Source organism: Thamnophis sirtalis, unplaced genomic scaffold (genome assembly GCF_051295495.1).
Source record: "Thamnophis sirtalis isolate CommonGarterSnake01/CBP01778 unplaced genomic scaffold, rThaSir2_p1.2 scaffold_5, whole genome shotgun sequence".
Lineage (NCBI taxonomy): Eukaryota > Metazoa > Chordata > Lepidosauria > Squamata > Natricidae > Thamnophis > Thamnophis sirtalis.
This window is the reverse complement of record NW_028261385.1, coordinates 103285420-103309203: the sequence shown is the minus strand read 5'-3', so window position 1 is coordinate 103309203 and position 23784 is coordinate 103285420. Positions and strand designations below refer to the sequence as shown.

General features: G+C 38.0%; 1 protein-coding gene across 2 annotated transcripts in view; it reads left to right on the top strand.

Moving 5' to 3' along the window:
* The first annotated feature begins 5918 nt into the window (after nucleotides 1-5918).
* The window catches only part of TEX15 (testis expressed 15, meiosis and synapsis associated), a 36043-nt gene continuing 18177 nt past the window's right edge, over nucleotides 5919-23784 (top strand). For both annotated transcript variants that reach the window (XM_087716359.1, XM_087716360.1), the window contains exons 1-4: nucleotides 5919-6118; nucleotides 15656-15779; nucleotides 18870-19035; nucleotides 22206-22449. In XM_087716359.1, coding sequence (XP_087572485.1) covers nucleotides 5993-6118; nucleotides 15656-15779; nucleotides 18870-19035; nucleotides 22206-22449 — 660 coding nt within the window. In that variant the 5' untranslated portion in view covers nucleotides 5919-5992. The remainder of the gene's footprint in view (nucleotides 6119-15655; nucleotides 15780-18869; nucleotides 19036-22205; nucleotides 22450-23784) is intronic.

Below are 23784 nucleotides of genomic sequence, written 5' to 3'. Positions count from 1 at the left end.
GACTTGTACTGTATTCAAAGGTTCATTGATCAGTGACTGTATTGTACTGTGGATAATCATAAATCACCATGTTTTGTTTATAATGACTGTACCACACAGATTTCCATATTTCAGATTGTCAGCAATGTATGTTGCCAGTTAGATCCTGAAAATATATGGTGCTAACTCTTACATATGTAATGGTGCTTTTGCAGAAGCTAACTGTGGACATACTGTGGGTGTGTGGGGAAGTTAAGAAGTGTTTCATCTCATTAGAAGAAAAACAAACAAACTTGAATTGTTTTAAAGTATAATCAAAGATTCAGTGTTTTATGTGTTGTACTATTTATTGAAGTTTTCAGCTGATTTTTTCAAAAAGCAGCTCTCTTTTGCTGTAATAATTTCTTCCTATAAATTTGTTTTTGAATGCTGGACTTGCTTATGTACTTCAAAAATATGTCTCAGAATTTAGGGCTTTGGTTTACATAGTCATAATCTGGAATAGACCTGAAGGCTATAAGAAAAGTATTTATGAAAGCAAGATCTTGCATATTCTAGTATCCATAATTCTGATAAATCTTTTGTATAATTAAATACATTCATAGAATACAGTAAGGTATAACTTTATTACTTAAAAATAAGCCACAGGGACATCCAATCATAGCTTATTGTGTTTTATCTGTTGTATGCTTAACAATCATTTAAAGTACACATCTAAAAAGAACTACGTAAAGAAGCTCATAGAAGAACATGAAAAGCTGATCAAGATAAAATCACTGTTTCATGCAGCCAAAGATGATATTTTAATGAATAGAGAGCTACATGTCTGAGACAAAACAATGTTTAATTCGTTTAAAATAAAAGAGTACTTTAATGCTTGTTTTGTTCTTCATTTGGGAAATGCTACAATCCATAATTGCTTAAGAAAAAAGAATGTTTTTCTCATCTTATTTCAGCAAAGTATCAGAAAAGGAAACACTGTACTGTAATTATTTTCTTTTGATGACGAATAAGAGGAAGGGAATTGTTCACCAGCATATGAAAGAAACTGGAATATTCCTTAGTTGTCAATTCATTATATACCACTATACAGTTGCTTCATGTTATCTCAGTTGTTTGGGTAGATTATAACTTTTTGAAAGATAAATCTCTAAAGACCATATCAACTTTTAAGTATGAATAATTATATCTTCAATATTTATTTCTGAAAATTGAAGAAAATTTAGAAGTTTTTCAGTAGTGAGTTAGGGAGGAGGCAAAGAAATAATTGGTCCATGTTCCAGGAAAGAAAAAGGGTAAGATAGTCTTCAAACAAATTGAATGGTGCCTAGGTACAGAAACCATTTTACTTACGGTAAATCTGAGGTTATTCATTGTATCATTTTGCATGCAGCTGGCATGAATATTTTTGAATGTTACTTCGCATCAAGAAAGCCCTGAGTATACAGCACAGATTAACATTTCAGGAATACACCCCCTTTCTTCTTGATGTACTTGATGAAAGCTTGTTTTTCCTACTTCGTGTGAAACTATTTCAAAACTACATTTTTCCACATGCAGGTATTCTTTTTTTGTGAATGAATATATCTTCATGAACTCCAGAAAATAAACAAACAAATCATAGGAAAGAATGAATAAGTGCAATAGAATAAAATGTGCAAATGTAAATTTGAATAAATCTCAGCACTTTTAAAAAAATAGAATTTTATGTCTCTTCTAGCCCAGTGGGATTTTAAAAAATTCATGTTTACCTTACTATTTTTTTTAAAAATGAGCTGCTTTTTGCAAGAATTCATATAATGCATATTTGGTACTTCAAGAAGCTTATTTTCCCCATTATTGACTGAATTTACTGTTACTTGCAACTCTTTGTTCTGTCTTACAATAAATGGCTTACCTGTGTAGTCTTAAGCTTTTATTTTAGCCTAAGTTTGAACAGAGAATTTTTACTGCTGATTGTAAAAATACATACTTACTTTTCCCAATTGAGACAATTTCAAATTAACTGAGAGTCTTATCTAAGCATTTATTTTTTTGAAAAACAATTATATTGGAATTATCCAATATTCTTTATCATCTTTCTTATTTCCAAGTGATCTCATTATACTGTGAAGCCAGTAGAATAATTGTGTTGTCCTAATAATAAAACAATTGAATCTAAGCTCAGGAATTTTTGATATAAACTGTTACTTGTTGAGTAAAGAATTTCCAAGGACACAATCTTATTATTAGCAAATATTTTAACATTCACAAATTATACACCAACAAATAACTTCTAGATCACAGCATGGCCTTGTGATGTCTAGCTGGCTTACCCAGTCAAAAAGGAAAAAAATAATAATGTGTCTTCAGTTTTTTCATGTAAATTTGAGGCATGCTGATAGATCTGGAAGTATCTACATGGGCTAACAAAGGTAATACTGAATTGTCTGTGTTTTTTATTTTAGTTCCAGAGAATTTTGTGATACCTGCACAGTCATATTCCTGCAGACAAAATATATAAATGTCTTATCTGAACAAGAAGGGGCATTCTCCTTCTAAACCTGAAATGCAAAAGAATGATTGTTTCTCAATTCTTCACTAATACAGAACAAATGAACAATGATACTTCACTTCTGAATGCAATGTTACTATGCTACTACTATAACAACCAATAGTAACAAAGGAAAATGGAAAAAATAGCAGAAGGAAATCTTCAGGATATCATGGCTAGCCACACCACACCACACATAGGCATATGTTACAAGGCAGAAATCTTAATAAAATTATTTGCACCAAAATTACAGTTGAAATGAATCTACTCTGTAGAATTTAGAGAATTTATACAATAGGCATTCCCATTTTTTCCTCCACAGAAAAGACTCAGAACTGTTCAAAGTAAGAGAGATTTGGGAACCAGTGAATCATCAGTGCAAAGTATCTTGAAAGATACGCATTCTATGGGCTGTTGAAGACTAAAAAAAATTCTACATAGAGGCAAGTATGGAAAGTGCATTACAAATAATATGACACAGATGGGTTTTTATGTTGTAGACTTAGCCATTGTGAAATTGTGACTTTGCTAACACTTTTCCCCATTGTACTACATAGAAGGATGTGAACAATACTTTTAAATTTTGTTTAAAGTGAAGAACTCTGGTGAAGCTTAATATTTGCTGTGCAAAACTATCCTGAGTCCATGACAGGAGGGAAACCTCTTGTACTCTGTAAGACAAAGCCTTCCCTCCATTTGCAAATGTCCAGGCCTCAATTTGCAGAGAATAGTAGCCTAAAGTGCGAGATCACACGAGATCAGTAGCACGAGATCTTGTTGTACATTAGCCCTCTGTTTTCTGTGAATGCACCAAAAGCAATGAAGTAGGCAAATAAACTGTGATAGAGATCTTTGCAAGGTAAGTGAGTCTCCACAGGTGAAGTACCTGTGACGACCCAGGTGGGGTGGGGGTAATAGGCGGGGTAAATAGTGCAGAACCTCTGGTTGTTCATAAGAGCGAACAACTACTGTGGTACTGCAATATTCATAATTTTGGGACTTGTTCGTAAATGCCTGAGGGGGGGGGGCTTATCATGTAACTTTGAATGTTCACTAAGGGAATGCTCATAACCCAGAAATTATCTGTAACACTTCCAAACCAGATAGTAATGCAATATGATAGGATACTGTCGACTGTCCCTCTATAGAAAGTGGTAAGGATAGGTGAAGGAAGACGCTATCTCATAGGATAGAACAGAATAGAATTCTTTATTGGCCAAGTGTGATTGGACACACAAGGAATTTGTCTTTGGTGCATATGCTCTCAGTGTACATAAAAGAAAAGACATTAATCACGAATCGTAAGTAAGGTACAACACTTAATGATAGTAATAGAGTACAAATAAGCAATCAAATCATACTAGGAAACAATATAAATCGTAAGGATACAAGCAACAAAGTTACAGTGATACAGTCATAAGTGGGAAGAGATAGATGATAGGAACGATAAGAAGATTAATAGTAATGCTTAGTGACTTAGTAAATAGTTTGACAGTGTTGATGGAATTATTTGTTTAGCAGAGTTGATGGTGTTTGGGAAAAACTGTTCTTGTGTCTAGTTATTCTGATGTGCAATTCTCGTTTTGAGGGTAGGAGTTGAAACAATTTAGGTCCGGGATATGAGGGGTCTGTAAATATTTTCACAGCCCTCTTTTTGATTTGTGCAGTATGCAGGTCCTCAGTGGAAGGCAAGTTAGTAGTAATTGTTTTTTTTCTGCAGTTCTAATTATCCTCTGAAGTCTGTGTCTGTCTTGTTGGGTTGCAGAACCAACCAGACAGTTATAGAGGTGCAGATGACAGATTCAATAATTCCTCTGTAGAACTGTATCAGTAACTCCTTGGGCAGTTTGAGCTTTCTGAGTTGGTGCAGAAAGAATATTATTTCTGGTGCTTTTTTGATGATGTTTTTGATGGTAGGTGTCCATTTTAGGACTTGAGATATGATGGAACCTAGAAATTTGAAGGACTCTACTGTTGGTACTGTGTTGTCTAGTATTGTAAGAGGTGGTAGTATGGGAGGGTTTCTCCTAAAGTCTACCGCCATTTCTACAGTTTTGAATGTGCTCAGTTGCAGATAATTATGGTCGCACCACGAGGCTAGTTGTTCAACCTCGCGATTCATCGTTATCTTGAATCATTGCCTCATTTGTGAGTTGAGGATGAAACAAGGCAATTTCATAGAGGCTAAGAAAGGGCTGCCAGGAGGGTTCATACTGTGATTACTGGGCTCTGAAAAAATATCCTAATCACTGATATACAGCTTCCGGGCTCAGAAAGATACAAAGATTGAAATGGAGTTAGCCATCAATGGTTTTGCTATCCTATGCAATCTCATTTTATCCTAATAAAAGATGAACTATTGGAAGAGAAATGGTAGCAATTGATGCTGGTCACTGATCAGGTGGAAGAGTGTGTCTTGGCAGGTCATCTGATCTTTTAAAAAAGTCTGTCAAGCACTATAGATTGTACATCTTCTTGTTGTGGTAGAACTATAGTCATTTTAATCCAGAAGGTAGAATGGCAGTAGATGATTAATTAAATTCTGTATTGAGAGTTAGTTACAGCCAGCACTATTCAGCAGCAGACATATTAAAGCTACAGGAGGGAGCCCTACAAACTGAATCTTTCAGCTACTTATCAAAACACCAAAAACGATTGTGTATGCAGTCACCTTGAAGAATGCATATGAAGCATCCAGAATATTTGTTATCTGATGATCACCAGTCACTGGCTTAGTATGATGGGAAACTTAGCTACACAATTCATGCCAAGACAACTCCACAATGGAAATTCAGGCAATATCATTGTTAGGAATAGCCAAGTATTATTACAGAAACTTGGGAGTCAGAAGGAAGAGGATGGGCTACAAACCGCACAATCCAGTATTATATATAGTTTGAATGTAAATGTAAACTCTTACTATAGAGTTGCATTTATTAAAGATACTTTTTTCATTTACTTGATTCTACAATTGCAGAATCGGAAAGTAAACCGACATTAAGCTAAACTCTTGTTCGAATTTGGCTTATTAGAGAATTCTTGACAAACTCGACCGCCTTGCGTGACGTGTTTATTTGTTTTGGCCTTTGCGGAGCCGTGGTTGGCGTGGGCTGCGCGTGACGCATCCGGCCCGCGGGCCTCCAGTTCGCCACACCTGGGCTGTCGTAGGGCAAAAAAGAACCTTCGCGTGCTACAAGTGGGAGCTCAGCCCCAGCCCGTCACGCAAACCAGCGGTCCTTTCCCGAAGAGAGGATTAAACAGCTGGGCCGGAAGAGATCCCGCCTCGTCTGAGAACGGTAAGGCGTTTGGCTTGGTCTCCGCCCCGCCCTGATCCTGAGGAGCCTATAGAGGGCTGCGCCCTGGGCTGTCGCTGCAGTTGGCGCGATGGTGGCGGTGGCGCGTCAGCAGCAGGAGCTTAACGTCCGCCCGAGCGGGCAGTGGGCGCCCAAGCGGCTTATTGGATGCGCTGCTCGGACGGCAATGCCGGAGCCCAGCCTGGCGCGGCGGCAAGACGAGTACTGCAGGGAGCGCGATGAAGGCGAATCCGAGGGGAGTCCTGAAGACACTTTATGTAGGCGGGAGGATGCTAGTGGTCACGGATCGATCGTGAGTGACCAGATGATTATTCCTTCGCTTTTACTCGGGGTGGGGGGCGGAGATGGCGAAAGTCCCTCCGTGCTCGGTTCCCAAGATCGTTGGATCCTTGTAGCTTGGAAAAGTTACTCGTTGCTCTCTGTCGGATCCCGGTTGTCTTCGTTCCCAAGTAAAGTTTCAATGCCGGTGCTGTTGTCCCGCTAGAGGCGAGAGGCTCGCCGCTTGTAGCCGAGACGGAGACCGGGGGTTTGGATTCGGGGCCAAAATAAGCGAGTGTTCCTGGACTCAGCTCAGCCAAGTAGCGGTCAAACTCCAGGTGCCTTTAAAGTTAAAGGAGGGCTTGAAAGCAATGACCCCACCCCCACCCCAGCCCCGTTCTCCACAGCGTTGCTCGTTGCTGAGCCGTTGGAAGTGCGCGAGTATAGTTTGAACGTGAATGTTCCATTTCGTTAATGTGGGAAATAGACGTTAACAATTCGTTAACACACACACACTTTTGCCCAGTGTTTCACTACAGAAGGCCACACTACAGAAGAGCACTTGCGCTCTTTTTTGCTATAAATCCAAGTGCCTCTTCTTGTCCCGGTCCCCAGCTGTTTTCACAATGGGTACGTTTAGTATTCGTTGTAACTAGTACTTTAGTACTCCTCCTCTAGTTCCTGGCTTCTTTGATTGGTTTTACCCTTGAGTGCTGTATCTGTTCAATCCTATTTAGAGATACTCTTATTTGTCTGTGTGCATTAAAGAGATTAAAATCTAAATGTCACACATCTATATAAAGATTGAAGTCTCTATTCTTTGCTTTTTATGTTAAACATTTCCAGGAACCCTCTATGTATAAATATGCTGCACTAAATATTTATCAGTCATTATCAGTGGATTGTTGGCAAGTACTTAAAGCTTTAAATTAGGGTTAAATTAATAACTTAAGTATTAAGCCTTTTTTGTTAAAGTATAAAATAGTTTAACTGGAAGGCAATTATCAAATTCATTGATGTTTAGATAATAAAAGTTATTGCTTAAATATTCTTTAAACATTTTTAGCTGGTTATTCCTATGAAAAACACATTAGCTTCTTTTCAAAAGTTATTTTAATGTTTATTATTGAGATTCTTAATATTGAAATCAAGCAAACAAGAACTTGCATCCTCTCCTATCCCTCTTTTTTGAAGATATTGTGAATGCTGATAGTTGTAATAACAAGTGAAACAAATAAGACTGAAAATATTTGAAATTAAATTATTTGAAGTCGGTAATATTTATTCTAAAATGAGCCCTGTAAGCTCTCTTTTAAAGTTTACCATGGTCTAATTTCTACTACAAGTCTACAAACAAGTTAATATAAGCCAAAAGATACCATATTGTATTTCAATATATTTAATATCTTTTAATTCCATGGGACTTATATCAAATCAACTATAAATGAATTATCTGCAATTCTTTGTTGATAAGAAAGAAAAAGGATAAGATTTTAATATTCTTTGTTTGGCTATGACTTTTGCAGCCAGCATTTTTCATTATGCCCCTTCAGAATAGTTTAGTTACTGCTGAAAATTAGTCTGGGGAACACTAAATAAATCTGAACACAATTTTTAGTTTCTTGTGAATGTTATAAAATGCACATTGCACCACTTATAAATAATACATTTTTTACAAAAAATGGATGCTTCATTTTATATCCTACTATTTAATAATACTTGCTCCTAGGAGGAAAGCTATGGCAAATCTAGACACCATACTAAAAAGCAGAGACATTGTCCTGCCAACAAAAGTGCATATAGTCATGGCTATGGATTTCCCAGTTTCAATGTATGACTGTGAAAGTTGGACCATAAGAAAGGCTGAGCCCAAATAATTGAGGCCTTTGAACTATGGTGCTGGAGAAGACTCCTGCTAGTCCCTTGGACTGCAAGGCAATCAAGCCAGTCAGCCCTAGAGAAGATTAACCTTGACTGCTCTTTAGAAGGCCAGATCATGAAGATGAAACTCAAATAGTTTGACCACCTAATAAGAAGGAAGGGCTCACTGGAGAAGAGCCTAATGCTGGGAAAGATTGAGGGCAAAATAAGGGGACAACAGAGAATGAGGTGGCTGGATGGAGTCACCAAAGCAATTGGCATGAGCTTAAATGGACTCCAGGGGATGATAGAGGACAGGAAGGCTTGGACGAACGTTGTCCATGGGGTTGCAATCGATTGGATATGACTTCGCAACTAACAGCATTTAATAAGAGACTCAAATTATCAGATTGCCTTTTAGGACACTCAGAAATAGATGTAGATCATGTAGCCCTTTAATTGTGCAATTTATTAGGAAAATTATCAACACTTCTCAACAAGGACAGATGTGTTTGTATTCATAGTAGATTTCTAATAAAGGAATAAGTGATGTGGTTGAACTTATAGTAGAATTTTAATAAATGAATGTCTGTTTAAACATGCTATGTAGTTTTATGTTATATATTATAAAACTTCTATAATGGCTGGTAAATAATGCTTACATAGTTAATTCCAGCTATAGGTTATTTTATTTAAATTACAATGAGCACTACCAAGTGGTTATTTTACTATTTCAGAGCAGCAAATTCTGTGTTTCTAGCATTTGAGATTCTCAGTTGAGGTTTCATTAATACATAGTTTTATTATTCCCCTTACATTTATTGAATATACTGTAGTTTATGGTAAATAATTGTTTGTTTTCTCAACATTGCTGCTCAGCATCATTCACTATTAGATATTCTGGTTGAGGTTGTTTGAAGATTAAATTTCCTAATGTATGAAAGAATACAGTTTACCCATTCCTGGATAAGGGTTTCCAATTTTGTTTGATGTGTGATGGAATTGAAGAACAGTATTAGGATGGACTAATGCAATGAATTCTTCATCTATGTTAACTAAGTAGAGAAAATCCAGAAGCTTGGTAGGTTTTTCAAATTATGGTTTAATGTACTTTTCAAGGATGTTAGTAGTAGAAAATTCATAATATTCTGTTTACATTAGATATATATTTTATTTGCTCTATTCTAATATTCAGAACAGGAGTGGAAAGCTTAAATTTATTAAATAGCAATTAGTTTATTGACTGCAATGAAGAGTACCCCTTACTCATCTATATGGCACTTTAATAATCAGAGCATACTAGAAGTATTTGACTGTTTAGTAAAAAGTTAGTTACATTCAGGGGTGGGTTCCTCCGGGTTCGCACCGGTTCATGCAAACCGGTTCGTCAGTGAACCCGGAAGTAATTAACTTCCGGGTTCCTAGCTCCTAGCCCCTGTCGCTGGGTGCCTGCAGGGTTTTTCTTTTTAAAAAACGCCTCTCCGGATGATCTTGAAAACCTGCAAGGTTGCTTTGGAAGGGGACATATGGGCAGCATTTCCCCCTGCCCCCCTCCCCGGGAGCCTGCAGTTTTAAAGCAAGCCTTTGCACAGTAAAGAAAATCTCACGAGCGAGAGAAGTTCTTAATTGCTTTTACTGTGAAGTTGCGGAAGCTTCCGAGGCTGCAGGCAACCAGAGATGGGGTGGGGGAATGCTGCCTGTCTTCCCCCTCCCAAAGCAACCTCTTCCAAAACAACCTCTTCCAAAACAACCTCTTCCAAAGCAACCTCTTCCAAAGCAACCTCTTCCAAAGCAACCTTGCAGGTTTTCAAGATCATCCGGAGAGGCGTTTTTTAAAAAGAAAATCCTGAAAAGGATTTGGAGAGATGGGCAGCTGGTCTTTTTGGGGGGGGGAATCCCCAGAACCAGGAGCGCAACCCATTCCCCCTCCCAAGAAGACCGTTTTCTTTTTAAAAACGCCTCTGCAGAAGCTTCTCTGTGAAAGCTTCCAAGGCTACAGGCAACCAGGAATGGGGTGGGGGAATGCCTCGCAGGTTTTCAAGATCGTCTGCAGAGAGGCGTTTTTTAAAAAGAAAATCCTGAAAAGGATTTGGAGAGATGGGCAGCTGGTCTTTTGGGGGGGGGAATCCCCAGAACCAGGAGCGCAGCCCATTCCCCCTCCCAAGAAGACCGTTTTCTTTTTAAAAACGCCTCTGCAGAAGCTTCTCTGTGGAAGCTTCCAAGGCTACAGGCAACCAGGAATGGGGTGGGGGAATGCCTCGCAGGTTTTCAAGATCGTCTGCAGAGGCGTTTTTAAAAAGAAAACGGTCTTCTTGGGAGGGGGAATGGGTTGAGCTCCTGGTTCTGGGGATTCCCCAAAAAAGACCAGCTGCCCATTTCTCCAAATCTTGTGGCTTTTCATGATTTTCTTTTTAAAAAACGCCTCTCCGGATGATCTTGAAAACCTGCAAGGTTGCTTTGGAAGGGGACAGATGGGCAGCATTTCCCCCTGCCCCCCTCCCTGGGTGCCTGCAGCCTTAAAGCAAGCGTTTGCACAGTAAAGAAAATCTCATGAGCGAGAGAAGTTCTTAATTGCTTTTACTGTGAAGTTTCGGAAGCTTCCGAGGCTGCAGGCAACCAGAGATGGGGTGCCTGTCTTCCTCCTCCCAAAGCAACCTTGCAGGTTTTCAAGATCGTCTGCAGAGGCGTTTTTAAAAAGAAAACGGTCTTGGGAGGGGGAATGGGCTACACACAGAGGAGCCGGCGCTTGGGGCGCCCTGAAACAATGCATCCCCGCCGCCTCGTTCTACTCAGCAAGCGGGGACATCCCATCTGTGCCCACTTCTGCTGCCACCACCTCCGCTCCCAAACGCAACTGTCAGCTGCGAGCAGGTGACTGGAGCTGCTGCTTGCAGTCATTTACGGCTGCAGATAGATTGTGCCTGTAGCGGGAAGCTCTTCGCCCTGTGAGAGCTCCTCTCCAGCACTCCTAGTTTGGTAACATCATCAGTGCTAGAAGGGAGTGGGGTTGGTTGGGGGGGGGGGAGGAGAAAGTTAGGACAAAAAAGAAAAAGATAAGGAGGGAGAGGACTGTGGGGTCCTTTGGTGTTCTCTGAAGGTGGTAGTTTTTAATTAGTTTAGGGAATTTTTATTTATTTATTGTTTATAGAATGTTTATTACAAGAAATGTTATTCCTTTTTGCAAATGTTTTATTTGTGATGCAATATGTTGCTTTTAAGTGTTTAGACCAGGTTTATGTGTCTCAAAGTGGCTGCTTTTCTATGGGCAGGCCAGGTTTGTTGCAAGGCAGTGTGTTTCACTCTCCTTGTTTAGGTAATTCTGAGGTGGTTGATGGTTCTGTGAGTGCCTGTCCTTTATAATTTTCCACATTGCCTTGATGGTTTTTATTCCAGTGACTTTGTCTTTCCTGTTCTTAGGCTTAGGGGGAAAAAAACTGGTTTCATTGGCAGTCTTTTTTTGGGGCGGGAGTTGTGTTTTCCTAGCACTGTCATAGTTTGTGGGTGTGGGTGTGGGTGTGTGTGTAATGTCCCGCAGTTATCTATGCATTAATAATGATCTAGTAATATTAATAATATCTAGTAATTAGTAATATCTAGTAATAACATCGTCTTGGCCACTCCCACCAGGTCACATGGGTGGCAGGCCACTCCCATCCAGTCACATGGGTGGCAAGCCACTCCCATCCGGTCACATGGGCAGCAAGCCACTCCCACAAAGGAGGCCACGCCCACAGAGTAGGTTCAAACAATTTTTGAAACCTACCCCTGGTTACATTGTATGCAGGACCTAAACCATATGTGACAACTTTTAAAAACAGTTTGAGACTTGAAAAGCCTAAGGCAGGGATGCATTGTACTTGTTCCAATGTAGGAGGGAATTATAGGAAAAAAGCTGTATTACTCATCTGTATAGCTGATGCAGTGAACTATAACTCACAACTTAATACTTTAAATAAGATGTTCTCATACTCTTCCTGCTTTGGGAAGAGGGAATGAAAATGTTAATGAATGGGACGATAACACAGAATGGGAAAAGCAAACTGAACGGGGTAGCATCAAAGATAGATTTCTTTCCTGTGATGGGCAAATTTATAAGTTTGATAGTGTGAATTGTAAACATCATTGATGTAGTTGGAGAAAGCTCTTTTAGCAATGAAAAAAGACCATAGGAGCGTAGTTCTGTTAAATATTACCTGTATCTTGATCGTATGAGAATAAATATGGTAGAAAAATTATGGTAGGGGGACCTGCGTGCTCTTAAGTTAAAACAAAAAATCTTGAGTGTATTATAGAGGGATGGATCAATTTCTGAGCTGGCTACTCATTAGCGCTGTAAAGTTATTAAAAATTAAGATTTGCTGCATAGCACATAATGAGGAGGGGGCACGATGGCTCAGTGGTTAAACATGCTGAACTTGTTAGTTGGAAAGCTGACATCCTGGGTGTGATACATGAGCACCATGCAACAGGGTGAGCTCCAATTGCTTGCTCCAGTTTCTGCCCACCTAGCAATTGAAAGCATGCAAATTTGAGTAGATAAATGGGTACCACTTTGGTGAAAAGGAACAGGGTTCCATGCACCTCATTGTATAGTCATGCTGGCCACATAACCATAGAAATGTCTTCAGACAATGCTGGCTCCCTTGTCTAAGAAAGAGATGAGCACAGTTCCCTAGAGTTAAACACAACTGGACAGGAGAAAACTTTTACATTTACCTCTAGGTAAGGGTAAAGGTTCCCCTCGCACATAGGTGCTAGTCGTTCCCAACTCTAGGGGGTGGTACTCATCTCTGTTTCAAAGCGAAGAGCCAGCGCTATCCAAAGACGTCTCCGTGGGCATGTGGCCGGCATGACTAAACGCCAAGGGCCCACGGAACACTTGTTTACCTTCCCAGCAAAGGTGGTTCCTATTTTTCTACTTACATTTTCACATGCTTTCAAACTGCTAGCTTGGCAGAAGCTGGGATAAGTAATGGGAGCTCACTCAGTTATGCGGCACTAGGGATTCAAACTGCCGACCTTTCTGATTGTCAAGCACAGCGTCTTAGCCACCACGTCCCTAATTTACCTATATCTGGGGATATAGGAACTGTTTCATTTGTTCACTTCTGAAACTGCCCCTACTCCCATGCACACTCTTTAGAAGGCGTGCAAGCCTCATATTTGAAACCATTTCTCTCTCTTCTTATTTCTTTTTCTGGTAGTATAATATTTTGGGTACGGAAGAACTGTTGTAGCTTATCTCTGATTTACGGAGAGGAGCAGTTTATACAATGTTAAAACTTTACAGGAATAACTTTGTAGGAACTGATTACATAAGATGCAAATTGTTTTGGCTTAGGGATACAAATGTCATAATTGTTAACACATTGCTAGTTGATTTTCTCATGGAGGCCACCAAGTTCTCTCTTTTATATATCCTGATCTTGTTGATTTCCTTGCCCTTCCATCTTTCAAGTTCTCTGAGGTTTTTTTCACTCTGCATTCCTTACATTTTCAGTCCTGCCATAATGATAAGAAAATGCTCGGTTATTTCTTTACTTCTCTGCTAACATAGCAGTATTCTTTCTTCACGATCTCAAAGAACTAGTATCCTATTTAAGAAGAGTAGCTTTTACCCTCAAGTAATTACCTGAAGGGTGGCGATTCTGTTCACAGACTAGAGGTAGATAGTTTTGAAAGGATGCTGACTATGGGGAAAGGCTATTTTTCTGTTGTTGCAGATAAGGACTCCAGAAACATCATACCATGGATGGAGACCCTGGATTTTTCTGGAGTTCTAATTCATTGAAACAGAAATGATGGCCATAACTTTGTATTAAGATTGTGTTGCCATTTGGATTACAAGCTTCGAAGTAGCTTTCAAGTAGCATGTTAATTCTAGAACAGTGGTCCCCAACCTTTCTGGCACCAGGAGCCTGTTTTGTGGAAGACCCAGGGCGGAGGGGGGGGAAAATATTTTTGCACACAACGTAGATCCCGTGCATAGGTAGATGAAGCTTTGGTCACTTGCCCACTGCTTGCGCGGCTCAGTTCCATGCAGGCCAAGGACCCAGTACCTGTTCATGGCCCAGGGGTTGGGGATCCCTGTTCTAGAATGCTCTGCTGTCACCGTCTTAACTTAAATATATTCCTGGGATTGCATAGCTATTCTGGCAAGCTCAAAGTGCAGCACATCTTTGGTTTGTTCCCTTTCCCATCATATCACAGTTTTCTTCATACATGAAGAGCAAAGATTTTTTTCCCCCTTTCACATTCCGCCCAGTTTTATTTTTTCCCTACTAACAGTATATCTCTTTCAATTTCATTTCAACCATCCATTTCCCTGCCCCAATGCAATAAAAACTATCCATCATAATTTTATTGCATTTATTAATAAAGTTGTACAGTACTTTCATAAAAAAAATAAAGGCTTCAGAACAACTATCTACAACTGGTGTGGTAGCCATGAAAATTCATATTTTCCAAAGATTCTGAAAATAGAAGTGATAGTTTTAAAAGAATTGCAGATGGATGCCACATCACATGGTCCAATCAGTACAGCTGGCAGTCACCTGTTACAATCACCTTGGTTCCCACAGGAAAACTTTTTTATTTTGACTGTAAGTTGGGCTATCTACTCCCCCCCCTTCCTTCTCCGTGACCCGTCAAAACCGCGGTCCACAAAAGCGCGATCGACGAAAGCGCGCATTTGACGTCATCACAGCGCGACGAAAAAAATTAAAAATTGAAATAAAAATAAAATTAAAGCAAGCCGATTCACATAAAGGTAAGGGTTAGGGTTAGGTTAAGGGTTAGGGTTAGGTTTAGAGCGTTAGGGTTATGTTTAGCGTTACGTTAAAGGTTAGCGTTAGGTTTAGCGTTAGGTTTAGGGTTAGATTTAGGCTTAGGTTTAGGGTTAGGTTTAGGGTTAGGTTTGGGGGGGTTAGGGTAAGGTTTTCGCTTTATTTTTACATTTTTCGATCACAGCGCGATGTTTTCGTCGCGCTGTGATGACATCAAATGCGCGCTTTCGTCGACCGCGATTTTGTCATCCGCAGTTTTGTGGTGGAACCTCCTTCTCAGGCTTCATGACAATTTTGAGGCAGCACAAGATGGGTTCAGCCAAGTTCACTTCAGAGTTGACAAATTATTTCTTACACTTCATCCTTAAAGCATCTATAATAAGTTTTTATAGTATGATAGTAACAAATAAGTTTTCTCCATAAATTTATAGCCTATAAAGCTGTGATACTAGAGAAAAAAACAGGATAGAAAGAAAAAGAATGTAAAGTATTATATTCTGATTGATAAGTACGTACTTTATCTCCCTCTAGTGACTGGTTAATACAGGTGCCTTCACAAATAAATCCTTTAGCTCAGTACAGTTATTAAATCAATAAAATGTATTGCTAAAATCTTCTTAACTTAAAGTGCAATTATACTGAAGCATTGTAATTGTAATTTGAATTTGAAAAAGATTTAACTGATGCCCACTGTAATTATAGCTACCTGGTTGTGATTTGTGATATTTCAAAAAAGCAAAATAAAGTGTTTTTGCTGTTTTCTAATTTTTGCTTCTGAAGTTATGGGAAATAGTTTGGATTAAAACTGGAAACAATTGAGAAGGATGGAATCCAATTCAAAAGCAAAGCAATTAAACATAATATTTAAAAAGAAATCAATTAAGCATACAATTTGATAATGTTTCTGCTTTTTGTCCTCAATTTAGGTTGAAAAAAAAATAGAAATGGAACCAAAGATGGAAGTAATAAGGAAAAATATGAAGGGATTATTTTTGGTGGATCAAAAGTGTCTGAAAAAATTTACAATTCCTAAAAAACCTCCTGATAAAGGTACAGTAAACAAAGCAACACACACAGTTCCATTTATAAACTATATTATGGTATGATGTATCATGATCTGAGTTGGCCAATGTTAAGAAAATTAATCTTTATAGCAGAAATTGTGCCATGTTTAGATATACTATACTAATCCTCATTTAGCAACTGCCTCAGACAGTGACCATTTGCAATTATGATGGCCTGTTCATCATGACAATCATTTAGTACGTGTGGTCCTTTTGGACCTGTCCCCCCCCCCCATCCATAGAGTGGAGAAATGGCCTAAAGAAGCACTCTCTTTTTGAGCCGCTTTTTTCTGCAGTACAGGTAGTTCCTTGACTTACAGCCATTAGTTTAGTAACTATTTGAGGTACAGTGGCACTGAAAAAAATGGCATGACCATTTTTCACATGACTGTTGCAACATTCATATGGTCATATGATCAAAATTTGGATGCTTAGCAACTGGTTCGTTTTTATGACAATTCAAGTTTCCCAGACTCATATCCATTTCCGCGACCTTCTGACAAGCTAAATCAATGGGAAGCCAGATTCACTTAGCAACCGTATTACTAACTTAACAACTGCAATGATTCACTTATCAACTGTGGAAAGAAAGGTAATAAAATAGGTGAAAACTCACAACAAATGTCTTCCTTAGCAATAGAAATTTTGAGCTCAATTGTAGTTGTAAATCGGGGATTACCTGTATACCACTGTTTCTCTAAAAATTGCTAACCATAAGTTAACAAGCTCAAATCTGTGATCTTACTTCAGGGGTGTCCAACTCAAGGCCTGCAGTCCGGGTGCAATGTGGTCAGATCCGGCCCACGGGACTGTCCTGGTCTACCCAATGTGAAGAGGAAAGATCAGGCCAGCGTGGCTTCGGCCAGGTCTACCCAGTGCGAAGAGGAAATATGCCAGCAGTTTGGGGAATGGTGTCTAGCTGGCCATGCTCCAAACTGCTGGTCATGCCCACCAGCCCCTCCCCCTCACAGGGGTCAACCCCCTGAAGTCAACCACAGCTCTGATGTGGCTCTCAATGAAATTGAATCTGCCTTACTTAGTCAATTGGCAGTTGCTACCTATAACTGATAAGACTTTAATCACTTTCACAGTAAAGGCTTTTCGTTGCTTCCTAAGTGATTAGTGACTCACAGGCTCGAGCAGGTTAGGCAAGTAAACTGGCCAACTGGTGCCACTGCATTCATTTTGATGTGTATGTCCCCATTGTGTGCCTGATTATTCTTTTATAATCCTTTCCTCTCCAATGAAGGTAAACACAAACATCAATTAAATTCTTACTTATAGAAGTAATCTTGCCTACAAACTGACCCAATCTGGCTCTGTGCCTCATTTATGGGCTGCAGACAAGTTAAAGGAAACATTATGGGGAAGATAGTAAAAAAAAGTTATTGCCAGGGCATGTTTGAATCAAAAAGGAAGATTCTAGACATGTTGTCAGCACCATTGGATAGGGCAGACCAAGAAATCTCCACAAGAAAGTTAAATTGACATTATTTATTAGCTGTAATAATAGTATCTTACTAGTCTGATGCGCTCTACCTCCTTCCCTTAAACATTGGTGAATCAGGGAAGCATTCTGAATGTTATTTCCTTGCTCTGAACTTAAAAAAAATTCTACATTTTCCTTTTGTCTAGGTAACAGTTCCTGTAAATTTCCATCAAAATTATTTTCCTTACTCTCTACATAGACCTATCCAGAAGTATTTATACTACAGTACTTCTACTGCAGCTGCTGTTTCAGTTGTTTTCTTTGGTCTGATTTTGGACTCAGACTATGAGGTTCCTCAGGGGTGGGTTTCAGCAGGCACTACTGTTGGTTCGCTCATGGATATGCTTCATGTGTGCATGCGCTTGATGTGCATGTGCAGTTCAATTAAAAATGTTCTGCACATGCACAAAACTCAAAAAGAAGATGACAGTGCCATCCGGAGAACCCGTTTGGAGGCATGGCAGGCCTGGGTCACTGCCGGTTCCAGTGACCCAGGCAGCCAAACTACTACCGGTTCATCCGAATCGGTAGGAATTCACCACTGAAGTTCCTCTTTCAAATACTGGAGTATGTACTAATGGTCTTGCCCTTGATCATGGCCTTGATTGGACTGTATATGTTTTTTTAATTGCAAAGAAGCTTATTCAAAGAACAAGGTAAAACATAATTAAAGAATAAAACAGAAGGAACATTCTGTGCACAGAAAAAATAGGAACAGCTAGAATTTTAAAATATTCCCATCAAAGAAGGAACAATATGAAGCAGAAAAGGTAAACATTTATATTTGGAGACTGTGTGGCCCCATTAAGAACATTAAGTTATTTTCTATGATTGAATTTGGCTAGCTTACCCTGCAAAAAGAATCTGGAGATTTAATTTGAATAAGTGTCCATTCCTGTTGTAGAAAGTGGTAGATTTATTTAATTCTTATATATTATTGTAGAGGCTTCAACTCAGCTGATCAATGTGGAAATAAAACCTGCAGTTATTTTTAATGCAGGGTTTTACCTGAGGAAGAATCAAGTTTCAAACTAGAGACTGAAGGTTCCTTAATTGCAATGCATGTTCTTATAATATAATATAGAAAGTATATGTCATGTTAAAAGCAAAAATATAGACTGATGAAATCATTGCAAATTTCTTTAGTTAAAATAAGATTATGCATTTTAAAGTTCATGATAAAGATATCTCCCCAGTTATTTCTTCTCCTAACATTTATTGCTAGAAAAGTATTTTTTCCCCGAAATTTTCCAAATTAGCAATAACAATAACACTTAGATGTATGGGGCACTTAGATGTATGCCCCATAATGCTTTACAATACTGCCTGGATGGTTTGCAATGACCCAACAATCTGGGTCCTCATTTTATCAACCTTGGAAGGCTGGAAGGTTGAGTTAACCTTGAACCAGTCAGTATCAAACTCCTGGTAGTGGGCAAAGTTAGCCTGCAATACAAACCACTGTGCCACCACAGCTCTTATTAATTTTGAAACATTTAAAATTATCTTTGTAGAATTACAGTATTCTCTACCATGGTGAGAATGCTGATTTTTTAATGTTTTTTGTTTCATTTTCTTTATGTTTAGATTTTTTAACAGAGTGCCTTGCTAATCAGAGGGACTATAATGAGATTAAACAACGTTTGAATGAAAATTGCCTTGATATACAGTGCCATTTGGAATCTTTATGGCAGTTTCATAAAATAGAGATGGTTCATAATAAAGATTTGGAAGAAGAATTCATTGCAAAAAGGTGAATTGTTTTAACATAAAAATACAGGTTATTAATGATTTTACTAAATGGACTTTTTGCCCATGATTGAGCTTTTCCTCAGGCATCTTCACAACAAATTGAGATAGTAATCAGTCTAAAGTGATCAGCCTGCTTGAATGAAGATTTGAACTGGTGTCTTCTCTGGTCTGAATCTGGTGTATTTGTCAGTGTTACATGTTTCTGTGAGGAAAAATGCACATATAACATGTAATCAAGTTCAGAGATCCCAATTAACTAATCCTTCTTCCAGTCATAAACCATACAGCAGGCTTCAATCAGTTGCTATTCATCAAGACTCTAATTGCTTCAGATAATTTCTCTACTATTTTGGACACATCCTTTAGAGTGTGTGTGTGTGTGTGTGTATGTGTGTTGTGTATTTCCACTGTTATAAAAGCTGTATATTCACTACTTTACAAGTATCATTTCTTCAGTTTTGTCATATGAAAAGATATACTTAAATAATTACAAAATGTGAGGGGGGTGTACTCCTGTGATATTGTGTGTATGTGATCCTATTGGAGTTATGTAGTTATCATGGGGTAAATATTCTGGATTTTTGCTTGAGTTTGGCCAGTTTCAGAGTAAAATCAGACATTAAATTCTCTATGCTTGGTAGGCAGTCTTATTTCTACTTGGGTCTCTAACCTAGTGTTAAAATCAGTCCTAATCTTTAAACTGTTTGTGCAAATTTATGGCTTTCTATATTTATAATACAGATAAATATAATAATAAAATCACCTTTTTCTGTTTGTTTATTTATTGCATTTTATTTCTAATCACTTCCATTATCTGGGTGTGTATATGTGTGAGAGAAGGAGGTATGAAGTTTCCTGCACTAAAAGCACAGAAATGTATTATACATTATAATAACAAACTCTAAACTCTAATTTGCTTTGGAAATTTATCTTTACATATTGCGTAAGTAAATACTGCATTATATAAGCAATCTGTGGGCTTGAATGTACTCCATATTTTTGCACAAGCTATAATTTGAAAATTGGAATATTTTTATTACATGTTTTATGCCAATGTAGGTAGTGCTGGGGCAAGCAGGAGGCAAAGCAACAAGTAAAATGGAGCCATCTATTCTATTTTCCACCTTACATAGCCATTTAAAGACCATTTGAAGTTACGATGGACTTGGAAAGGGTGCTTTCTGACTTGTAAAACACTTCTGGTCATTATAAAATGTTTCCTTCTCCTCCCCCCCCCCCCCAACAGTATGTGATGTAATCTTCCCTGCCATCTTCCCCAGAAAGTCAGTTGGGAAGCCAGCAAAGAAGCAGTAAGGATGGAGAGGAGCAGAAAACCTTCAGCAAGCAGCTCTTTCACTCCATCTGCTTACAGACCTAGGAAACTTAACTACTGCAATCAGGAGTGCTGGGACTGCAGTTGTTAAGTGAAGTAGTCACATCAGTGTCTCACTTAATGATGCTTCATTCAAACAACCAAAATTCTGGTCCCAATTGTGGTCATAGGTCTACCTACTAACTGTAGGTTGCTGGAGAAGGTGTAGATTATTATTGCTGAAGATCATTTGCTTTGAAATTGAGATGAAAGAAATGGAAAATTAAGTTGTACGGTAATTAAGTTGTCTGGGTGATACATGTCTTTGGCAATGCATCATCTCTCCTAATAGTGAACTAAACACTCACAAATACCACATCTGGTATCTATTTCTATTCTAACTATCCTGTCCCTACTCTCTGGGACATCAAGCTTCATGAAGAGAAGGATTCCTGTTAATTATAGTGTTTAAGAAATGCACAGTATTGTAACATGCAAGACATTTTATCTTGAAATTCAGAATGTAATAGTAATATTAATAGTGGTATTCATTTGTTTTCTATATAGAGAACAAAAAAGCATTGTTTAAGTTAACCAAACAATATGCTCCAAAGAATACTTTAAAAAATATAATCAAAAGATACATTAACGGAACCTCTGGAAAAGTTTAAAGATTTATTTAAAAGTTTATTGTACTATTAAATGTCAAAAAGCAATGGAGTAAAATCCTTGATATTTGTGGAAATCTCAGGTAATCTGTTGGCTAGAGAATATTCTACTTAGAGCTATTAATGGCTATAAATCCATAGGGCCATAACTATGAAAGCCTGCCAAGCCTTATAAAAAGAACAATATAATAGTACATAGAAGATTGATTCTTTTTCCCCCAATTGATAGGGATAGAGAGAGATGCTTTTGCATTGGGATATTATTAAACTTTCCAGCTATGAAGGGGTAAAAGAATGAATATAGCATGTGTGAGAGCGATCCTATAAACTGAGCATAGGATATTGGCTAAATAATTAAAATTGGGGAAAGTTCTTCCAAGCAGAACAATCTCATACAGTGTGGATACAGTAAATTATATTTTTCCAGGTGCCAACTTAATTAAGGATTCATTCATTAAGGCCCATTGAGACTAAATTTTGAACTAATAAGTTATAATACAAATCCACAATCCTGCCTCCCTCCAACTGTGGACAAAAATATTATATTGTAAGGTCAACTAGGGAACTGCCTGAAAAAACAACATATCAAATGAACATTTCTGATGGCAAAGTTGAATTCAGATTCCTATCCCTAGAATCCACAAAAATTACACAATAGGGAATTCTTAATAATGTCCCTAGAAAATTGTACTGGACAGATTCAAGAGATCCTAGTTAATTATAAATTACCTCAGCATATACCATAACCTTTGCTCTAAAACTTCTTGGCTCCCCCCCCCCCCCCCGCCAAAGTTCAATTACAGCATCCATTCCAGTGGATTTAGTTGAACATATAAATAATTGTAATAAATAAAAACATGATTTGTATCATGTTAAGACCATGAACACAGAAGAAATGAAGTGTATCAGGCTAATACTTCAGTTATGGAGTGACCTGGCATTCAGTAGGAAGTCCATAATTTGATAGCAGCAAGAATATAATGAAAGTAAATATGAAAATTGTTATTATTTCAGCTACTGCAATAATTGATGCATACTAAGATGCTTTATATGGACAGGGCCAGACACATTTCTCTTAAAAGGGGGAATCTAGAGTATATTACTAGGAAACAACGAAATTGGCTACTACCTTTTTTAATTAATTTGCATAAAGAGTGGAACCTGCCTTGAAAACATCTTTTTCATTGTTAGGACTGAGTTGCGTGAAGAAGGAAAGCAAGATAAAGAGCTCTGTAGCTTTTTAGTTGTCTCTAGAGATGAAGTGTCACAAATTTGTCAGAATGGCCTATGTACCGGTGATTCCAAAAGAGAAATAAACATTATGAAAGAACTAGGAAATCCTCAACTTGGAGTTTATTTGTTCCGATATATTGATATTGCTTTGAATTATGCATCCAAACATTCATTTCCAGTAGAAAATATCATTATATTCAGGGTAAGTCTTTATATATCTATATATTTTAAAAATGTAAAGCAATTACTCTGTAATGTGGGGAATCATTGGTTTGGATCCTGAAATAGCCTTTATTCTGTGGAAGGAATTTGTTCCAAACAGATTTGAATATAAATTTAAAATGAGCAATTATAAGGATATGGGAAAACTGAAAAAGTATAATTACACATTTTTTAAAAAACATAAGTAAATCGGGAAAGCAAAAGAAGACAAATGATGAAGTGTTCACAATGTCCTCGTGCAAACAATTTTATTTACATCTATTTGAATTTGATATTACATATTGATGACATCAATTTGTGTCTGTATGTGAGAGAGTGTTATTTTAATGCCTCTGTAGCTTAGTGCAGACACCGCTGATTGAAACAAAGTCCATGATTGTTCCAAGGATTATTTCTAAAACTGCTTACCAGAATCTGTAATTATTGTTCAGCCAACTATGTGGTGAGAAGAGTTCAATTAAAAAACAACTCATTAGGCAAAGAATCCAAGGAAAAAAGGAAGACTGTGTCTGAAATTCAGACTTTATTGAGGGCAGCCATCGGTGCAAGCCAGCAGCTTCCTCTACACCTGTTAATTTATAAGATTCTGTCCAGCAATCTAAGAATTTCATCTGTTATAAAAATTACTTCAACATCTTTTTCCCCTTCCTATCCCTTTCCCCAGAAAGCCATTCTGTAGCTTATTTGCAATACTGATAATGGTGGTAAACCTATTATAGTATTTTGCTGAAACTCAGACTTAGCCTTTGCATGATATTTGCCATCATAATGCCCCTTGTTTTACTTGGTGTTTTACTTATTCCTTTCTTGGCCCCAAGGACAGGACAGTCCTTGGCATTTTTGGACATTTTTGGATTTTTGGCAGAATATGGGAAAGAAGCAAAATGGGAAGGATAGGTGGGAAAACACAAGCAGAATTAAAAAAAAGTCAGTATAATTAAGGAGATCTACATATTTTTCTACCTAAAGTACCCAAAGAGTCTTCCTAATAATGAGCTCAGTACACCGTGTTTCCCTGAAAATAAGACAGGGTCTTATTTTCTTTCGATCCCCCCAAAAAGTGTTTGGCCTTATTTTGGGGGAGATCTTATTATTTTTGAGGTGCAGGAGGCAGCATGCATGGTCACCTAATAGCTGCTGCTGAGTTGCAATATTTTTGGAGAGGGCTTATTTTTTTGGGAGGGCTTATTTTAGCACATGTGCTCAAAAGCCCAATTGGGCTTATTATCCAGAGAGATCTTACAAGGTAAGTCATAATATTTTGAGCCCAAAAATCACCATCTTCATATGTGCTACTGTTTTTAATAGTGCAATG